Source organism: Tigriopus californicus, chromosome 5 (assembly GCF_007210705.1).
Source record: "Tigriopus californicus strain San Diego chromosome 5, Tcal_SD_v2.1, whole genome shotgun sequence".
NCBI classification, from domain to species: Eukaryota; Metazoa; Arthropoda; class Copepoda; order Harpacticoida; family Harpacticidae; genus Tigriopus; species Tigriopus californicus.
The window spans coordinates 11,843,251-11,852,015 of record NC_081444.1 but is presented as its reverse complement, the minus strand read 5'-3'; the positions used below and the strand labels follow the sequence as shown (position 1 = coordinate 11,852,015).

The 8,765-nt window shown below is 38.8% G+C and overlaps 1 protein-coding gene and 1 long non-coding RNA gene across 2 annotated transcripts in view; both read right to left on the bottom strand.

Annotated features, from left to right (window-relative positions):
• The window catches only part of LOC131880813 (uncharacterized), a 5,908-nt gene extending 4,339 nt beyond the window's left edge, over positions 1–1,569 (bottom strand). Inside the window, exons 1-2 of the mRNA XM_059227521.1 lie at positions 1,212–1,569; positions 1,011–1,144 (exon numbers count right to left, since the gene is read on the bottom strand). Of these exons, the coding sequence (XP_059083504.1) occupies positions 1,011–1,144; positions 1,212–1,480 (403 nt within the window). The 5' untranslated portion in view covers positions 1,481–1,569. The remainder of the gene's footprint in view (positions 1–1,010; positions 1,145–1,211) is intronic.
• A 95-nt stretch (positions 1,570–1,664) lies between these two features.
• LOC131880917 (uncharacterized) lies at positions 1,665–6,162 on the bottom strand. Its single transcript, XR_009373307.1, has 3 exons — positions 5,772–6,162; positions 1,987–2,326; positions 1,665–1,768 (listed from the first exon to the last, which is right to left on the bottom strand). It is a non-coding gene; the product is annotated as an uncharacterized LOC131880917 (long non-coding RNA).
• Positions 6,163–8,765: the final 2,603 nt, after the last annotated feature.

The following is an 8,765-nucleotide window of genomic DNA, read 5'->3' as shown; positions in this document are numbered from 1 at the left end:
GCAGAAACCTGATTTAACAAGCTATTTTTTGTCATCATGCACTTAGACAGGAAAAGTTGCTTAATGGTGACGTCAGTGTAACAGAAGGATTTGTTAACGTTCTCAAAAGAATGTGAACCTAAAAATTCTGAGCCAGTTGCGTTTCGCACAAATCAATAGCAATATACGTATAACAACTAGTTTCCTCATGTGTGCGATTTGCACATATGTCAGGGATCGGATTCTATTTTGCCAACAGTGTTGGAAACCATGACATCGAAAAATGAAGCTGTTCCCATATTCAATTGATTGAACAATTTTCTAGATTTCTCTGATTGCAGCCCTATCCCTATCCCCCCTAATTGGGGGCAATTGCAAAAATGATTACGTTATTCAATCAGCATGTATTTTAGCTACGTAACAAGTACTGCCTAAACGAAGTGGCTATTAAGAAATCAGCGACATCACGAGGAAACAATGGGAACAAATTATCCGTTGTTCAACATCAGAGAAATTTCTCGGTAATTTTCAGCTTGTCTGTATCTTCTTTTGGTCTCAAATTGGACGGTGCTTAAAAAGCTATCTTAGACTATGATATAATATGATCAGCCACACTAGCCAAGCTTCAGTAATTAAAACAAGAAGACCGTCCACCAAAAATACTACTAGCCCCTTTTGGATACTGTTTTGAGTGCCTCCAAGTTGTTTGACATCGGTTAACATTCTGAGGCATTGGCATGAGGCAACAATTTGAGTAACTTTTTTCTGAAACGACTGGTCAAAAATAGATGAAGCCCGATACCCCTTTTCCGAATGGTGCATCATTTAAGGTGCCAAGTTTTTGGGTTCCAGTTATAGCCACCAATGAGCTAGATCATTGGTTCAATGAAATCATCGAGTAAAATAGTGTAAGTTTGAAACCAAAAGTCAGACAATGTTTCACAGAGATCAAAATAAAAGACCAAATTGTTTTTTACGAAAGCATGTTCATGGACATAAAACATTCACACGCTTTGAATAGAGATACTCACGTTCACATTTCAAATCCGTGGCCTGCGTGTCCCAAAGTCGATTGAATAAGCAATTTGCTTCATGTGTTCCTCCTGGATAGACATAGCCGTCTCTGGCTCTTTGTAACTCAAACTCCCTGGCATCACAATCATATCTAAAATAAGTAGCAGTAGTTTAGAGAGCAGTTCTTTCACATTCAAATATTCAACCCTTTGTCCTACTGGATTGTATCGCGGTAGATGAATGTATCATTGGAGAAAACAGAAGTTAGAGAGATCACGCGCAAATTTGGAACCGTGTGGTTGAAAGGATCCACGCATTTCTTCTGAGTCGTACACACTGGGTAGGGAGCAATGCTTGGGTAAATTCCTCCGGTCTGACAAGCTACACTAAAGCTCTTATTCACAGCCGTGTCCTGTTCTTCGAAGTACCCGTCATCCGCGCATTGAAATGTCAAATTTTGGCCAATGAGAACAGGCACAGAAGCCATGTCCCCGGGGGTTGAGTAAGTATTTCCATTGGCGATGAATTCATAGTTTCCAAATTCGGCTGGAACGTTCGGAGCTCCACCCACGCAATGGGTTGCTGTTGAATAAAAGGATATTTACGTTGATGAATGGTAAGCCAAGGGTGTCTATTTGAGCCGGCTACTGCACAATATGAGTTAAACTTACGAATACATTGTTCTGTAATATTGGTCCAAAGGTCGTTATCATGGCAAACTCGCACTTGCGTTGCACTCCCATTGGCAAACTTAAAATAGTCATTGCATTCATAGCTAAAAGATGAATGAACATTTACCGAAAGAGCTCTACGTAGGTAAATCTAGATTCCAAGAGTGGGTTAGCCCTCTAATCATTAGAAAACGATTTCCCTCCAGGGTTCACTTTTGCTCAAACAAATCGAAGCCAATCAAAAGACCGTTGCGAAGAAGTACTTTTTGCTTTCCAAAAAAATCTCCATTATCTTGAAAAAGAATCCGGCTTGGTTAATTACCGAACTTCCTCATTGTGGGAGTAAGTGGTTTTTGAAGAAGGCTGTTGGTGACCATTCGCCACATGAGACCCACTGGGTGGATCACATTTAATAGGTTGAACACAAGTGGGCCATTCGGATGGGTAAGCGTATGATCCATTGGTCGTACATTCCACAAACAACTCCTTTTGAGTAGGATCCGTGTCAAACACTTTGGGGTGTTCACACAAATATTTGATGGAGCTATTTTTTAAAGTGCGGTGTGTCTCGTAATTTCCCTGTGGTATTTCATTTATATTGGCATCGAATATTTTGAAGCCTTCCGAGATTTTATTTTCCAAGGGTTCCATACAGTGCGTCGCTGAAAAGAAGTATTAAGTGTGTTTCACATTAATATTAACTTTTTCAGTCTTTGATCACTTGATACTTTCTACAACCCTAAAATGTCTTGTTCTTCCCTTCGCGACATGCTTTGCCAAAACTGTTGTAATTCCATCGAAATCGCGGTTTAGATATTTTTGGTTCAACCGGAATTTTGCATCTCTTGACCAAGTATTTGGTTTTTCGGAAAAGTGAAACAAGATATCATCTCGGTTCTTGAGAAATACCCTTAAGTGAAAAACTGTACCGTACAAATTCCCCCCAGATTCACTGTAATAACTGCAACAATGAATACAACGTAAATTGAGACATCTCAACAAATGTCACCTAACCATTCAATCGAGTGAATGGAATGAACACCCTAAATGGCGACTCCTCTATTGGAAAAAATCGAACTCTTTCATCCTCGATTTCCAAGAATGGTATTTTAGTAAAAATGTCCAATGAGACGAATTCTCGCAAATAAACCTTATCATAACAATTTCAAGGTAGTTTTGGACGAATCATCTTCAGGCAATGAAGGCGTATTGGCGCAAGTACACATATGGAACGTTGAAAAACGACTTATCTCGACGTCAATCCTATGCCGTCCATTTTCGAGGGCTTTCCAGCTCAACTGATTGCTTAAGAAATCTCCACGACAAATGTCGTAAAGCTTTCAAAAAATGAAGACCCCCGCCCAATCAAGCAAACCAAATCGTGAATTCTCCTCAATAGAAAGTACTTGCTATCATATTTCCCCTTCCCAAAGTTCTGTAGATCATTATGAAAACGAGATGCTTAAGAGACATCGACGTGCGTATGAGAAACGTCGTAGATATGAAGCTATTCCAAGGAAAATAAGAAGAGAAACATTAAAAAACTCTCTAAGTTGGTCAGCTTGTCTCGATCAAATAAAAAAAAACATGCTAGGGCACAGTTTTGAATATCCACTGAACTCACGTTCCGACGTCGAGCTTGGAGTTGTCAAAAATTTAATGTAATCCAAAGACGAGTTACTAAGATAAAGGAAGGAAACCTAGGGTTTTTTGATTGTCCTTAAACGCTTACCAGTTTGTTCTTTGGTTTTTTTTTTGCTCCTTTTGGGAAAATATGTAAAATCGTTGGATCAAATGATTGCCAACATAGATTCCAAATTCCAGCACTTTAACAACTCATGAGTAACCAAGAAGGAAGATTGGTAGTGCTCAGAAACACAATTCTTCACGTCAATTAAAGTTTTGAATAGTGTCAAACATTTTTCGGCAAAATAAATTGTTCGAGATTTGTAACTCTGGATTTCGAAAATACTGTGAATTATTTGCTATTTTCTGAACAACAAATTTACACATAATTCTTGCCTTGAAAAATACAAAAAGCATTATTTTTGCGAATTTCCTCCAATATTAGATACTCTGATTATGCCCTGTTTTGGCTATTGGGATTGTGTAATATTCTTCAAATAACTGTTTTGTGCATGTCCCTGGCGCTTTCGTCAATTCGCCTTTTTTGGTAGCACTGTTTTGGGTGGGTCGATCGAGCAATGTGTCGTTTGACCCACCCAAAAGTTAGCCCAAGTGCTAGTGACATGGAGTACGTCAGTAGTGGAGTGGAAAGCTCAGTCGAAGATCGAACGTCTTCTAGAAAAGTTTTGTAGAGCTATGCGTTAACTCCGCTGATCAGATGCATACCCGCTGATAGAGTGCTCAATGAATTCCATCTTCATGTTCAAGCACTCAATTAGGAAGAAGCACAAAACTGAAACGTCTTCTAGTGAGGTTAGACATGGAGTACGGTAGTAGTGGAGTGGAAAGCTCTCTGAAACCTCGCTAGAAGACGTTTCAGTTTTGCGTTACCTCCTAATCAAGTACCTGAACAGTGAACATGAAGATGGAATTCATTGAGCACATTGAACACTCTCTCAGTGGGCAATGCATCTGATTAGGAGGTAACGCATAGATCTACAAAACCTCGCTAGAAGACGTTCGATCTTCGACCGAGCTTTTCACTCCACTATTGACGTACTCCATGGGTTAGAGAGCTTTCCACTCCACTACTGCTGTACTCCATGGCTAGACCAAGATAAGCGCTCAGACAACTTGCTCAAACCGGTTTAATGTAATGTGTCAGAAGAGAGCGTTTGCACGGCAAAAGGTTGCATATGGATTTCTATAGCCTCCTTACCCTGCACGAAATATAGTTTACGTTCTGCACTTCAGAGGGCGCTTTGTGGGTCACCCTCGGCCAAATAAAGGGCTGACTGGGCCAATCATCTTCATTGCATTATAATGCGTTTAAGTTGTTTTTATCTAATTATACCAAAATCTTAGTTTTAATTAATGACCCCGGTCACATAATGGCCCGAAAAAATTCAACGCCAGACTTGAGCATTTTATTTAGCACTCTACCGTGCCTCTTCCCGTTTTCCTTGGGTCGTGTGACGTTCCATGTAAGGGTCCTCATTCAGTTTTTGGACATACTATCAACGATTCAGATTGGCACCAGAGACGTCAGGAGTTTCTGGACCACGCATTGCCGCTAAGTCCATAGAGCAAATGATAAAATCAAATAAGAAACTAGGACGATAGTTTGGTTAAGTGGACCTTGGTGGAGCTTTAGATGTTGGAGAGTCTAAAGTTGCTGCTGATAAAGCTTTTGTGATGTTGGTCAAAAGGGATCAGACGGTTCACAAGATCCTAGTTGCCTACTTTGTGTTTAAACGAATTCAATCCCGCTTGTTGACGGAAATAATTCGAAAATCATGTTGGTAGAAATCATAGTTCTAAAGTAAGCTCTCCGATGGAATATTCATTTGGTATTAAAAGATAGATATTTTCTATCATCCCGACTTCACCTACCACGCGTTTCATTACGCACAGTTCTGGAAGGAAAAATGCTGCCTTTTAATCTTACAATTCGCTTTTCAGACCAAAGGTATTAAGATTCGAATGAAGCAATGACAAGAACTGGAACCCAATTTGAGTGGAATTTGTGGTTTAAAAAGCATTGAACCAAAGTCCTCGGCAAACGGCATAACAATCCGTGACGGTCTGTCGGTACCATATGGAGGCTCACTTTGCATTCAAAAAGAGTAAAAACCACTTCCTTACCTTGATAAACAAATACCGGAATCAATATATTCGGGATGCATTTAAAGGACAATAAAAGAGATTTGAAAATTAACGCTCAAACTATAGGTGGCTCTCATAATTGTTTGGTGTCTACGTACATTACACACTCCTTCTCCTGAAAAAAAGGCTACTCGAACTCTTTTTCTGCGGTCGATTAGAATATACCTCCAACCCAATTTTACGTAATCGCAAACTTATCACGTATCCAAGAGGACATGCCATTCTTCCATAAAGACTCAAACGGATTACTGGTAACAACGTCCAGGAATGTTGTAGCATTGTGCCTCTCTAACATTTATCATTGTAGGTACTTACGAATACAGGTGGCTCCAATATTGCTCCAAGTCCCATTTGATTGGCAAACAATGGATTTGGAAGGCTCGTCATCGCTGAACTTGAAGCCATCATCACAGGTATAACTAGGGAAATTAGATTGGAATTAGTTTTAAATCTTCACCGCTCTGATGCGATACTTAAGACTATTAGGTAATGCTCAAGCATGTCGTGATCGGCATCAAAATCAGGACATCCTTGTCAATGTTTCAAAAAGGCTTAGTCTAAGCGAAATCCTTAATCCTATAAAATTCTTATCAATCTAAGTTCTTAAGTAATCAGTTCTCCTGAAAGGCAAGTGTTCATTATTTTTCCCAATGCCCAAACCCCAAAGAATAAAGAACTGACCATCTTGTTCGATGTTCAAAGGTTAACTGATCGACCAAAACCCCAAAAGTTGGGGTCCTTTCTTCATGGCAACCATTTATTCGAAAACATTTTGAAGGTGCGGTAGCACTGTTGTCTCGTCATCAGTATACTCAATTATTATTGCCACATCACCATGGTCATCGAGTTCTATTGATGACTCTTCTTGCTGCATAGTCCACGTGTCCAAGACACTTTTACAAAAAATGACGGATGAGCTTGAGATCTTAGATTGAGGCTGAAAATTTGGGGTGATTTTCGACCTGTCAGACGCCTGGTTGGGGTCCTTACGAACTATGGACAAATGAGGTAAGTCGATTTCGACATTGCTCACTCAGTCACAAGATCGGGCTCAAAAATACGCTTAGTTCTAGTTCTGCACCTTGAACAACCAAACAGGGGAAAATTGTTATCAATTATAACGATTTTTCTGCTATTTATGCTCAACTTTAGGAAAAAATCTCATCTTTACCAGATTAGTGATAAATTAACATTGCATATCCATTGCATAAAAGTTTCTGCAACTTTTGACCTAATTGCATGATTAGAGCATTTTTCCCATGCGATTTTGCCTCTCTATGGGCGGCTTTATACTAGGACGGAAACGTGGGATTGAATCCGGTTTGAGAATGGAAGTAGGACAATTGTTGGTGCGAGTCAGGCAAAAGATTTGATCCAGCAGAGGGTTCTTGTCTTTCTCTGTACTAAGGTCGAACATAAAAATCATGCTGCAAAAAACTCGCCCCAGCACTACTCCTACTTCAATCCTCAAACCGGGTTGAATCTTGGTTTTCCAGCCTATTGTAAAGCCGCCTTTCTTTTGATCCTTATGGGGATAGAGTGCACTAATTCATTAATCATAAAAAGTCAGACATAATGAACTTTTTGGACATTCTTATTAGCAAATTCAATTCATAATTTTGGTAGACCAAATATAGTATAAAGATTAAATGTTAAGAAAGAGACGAATTATAACTTTTCATTTTAATAGTAATGGGGATTGCATTCCCTGTGGCCGGTTAGAAAAGCCCGTGAAAAAGAAAAACAAATCAAAATTACAAGGAATCAAAATCACAAAAAAGATCAATTGGCGAGACTATGAAGACAAATGTGATTGAAAAAGCGACCCTTCCCAATTGTATCATGCTGAACAAAATTCAGAATATATATGAACTTGGTGGCTTATCTGTGCAAAACATATTCCATATATAATAGTGCAGTTTCAAAAAAAAATGGGAGCAACGTGCCAACTTATCACCTCAGGTTGAATTTTCTTGTTTGACTACTCTCTCATCTAATCCGAATCCGAAGTTGAAAAATGTTGGGTCAACTTGATCCTGATCCGACCACAACTCTAATTGAATCCCTGAAGAATTTGGTGGATTAGAACAATGAAGTCGTCTTGTCTTCTTTCTTGGGCTCCTTCATTGTTTAATTTACTTCTCGCTGTATTCATTATTCAGAGTGAATGCTGATCCACATGCAGTTTTCCAGGCAGACGTGGACAACTGTTTGATTTGCAATCCCGACCAAGCCAAGGTACCTATAAGGGTTGGCCAGATTGCCCTACTCAAATTTGCTGTTTTGTCAAATACCGTATAAAGTTTGAACGTTATTAGATGGAAGGCATTTCATCTTTTATTTTCATATAAATAGGGATTAAAGTCCGTATTCTGGGGAAAAAAGGTCTGTGTGAAAACGTGTCCATAAACTTTTCACTTTTTACTTATTGTCAACTACTAATGGTCAAGTTAAACTGAAAATCCCTTAAACGTTACAAAACCAATTGTTCATGTTGCTTCATGAGGTAAAAGGTAATAAATCTTCAAAGTAATATCGATAAATGTCAGAGAAACCAATCACCCTCTCGATTCAAGTTCAATCACTTGTATTTCTTAAGAAACTGATGGGTGGTTCTAGTGTCCTGATGAGATTCATTGACATTTCAAAATCTGAAAAGTCAATTCATTATATGTTACTTTTTACTGTGTCATTTTTAGCGTTGAAAAATGTCAATTTTGTTTTTTGAACCATACGATCAAAATCCATATTACATGGAATAGATTTGACAAGCTTGAGTCGAAATGCCGAAGCAAAGCATTTGCTTTTTTTCGAATGCCAAGCGAACTTTTAAAAGATTGAAAAGGTACACTTGAATGCCCAAGTATGAGGTAAGGGCGACGACGCTTATGTACAAAGACGAACTAGGTGAAAGTTAGCACCTTTTACCTCGATATATAAAGTAATTTTTCCTTCCTTTGGGTTGGAAATAGGGGAAATTTAAGCTCAAGAGAACGGTTATGTCCGAAGTTTTGAGTGAGCTCTTAAAACTCAGCACAAGGAGGGCAAAATATGCATAAGCCAGTACCATGTAGGTAACGTCCTACTAATTTTTGTTCGTTTGTCATGTTTGGCTATCATGTTTCAAGGCGTATTCAATCAAGATCTAGGGTTTCTTGAATTTTTGAATTCTTTGAAATACACTTCAGTTGTGGGAGATCATTCGTATTCACCTACCAAAGAAAACTTGATGTTTCATCATTAGCCAAAAACTACACTTGTTCTAACAAAATGGATGCAATTGTTTTCGGTAGCGCTGTATCATAGTGT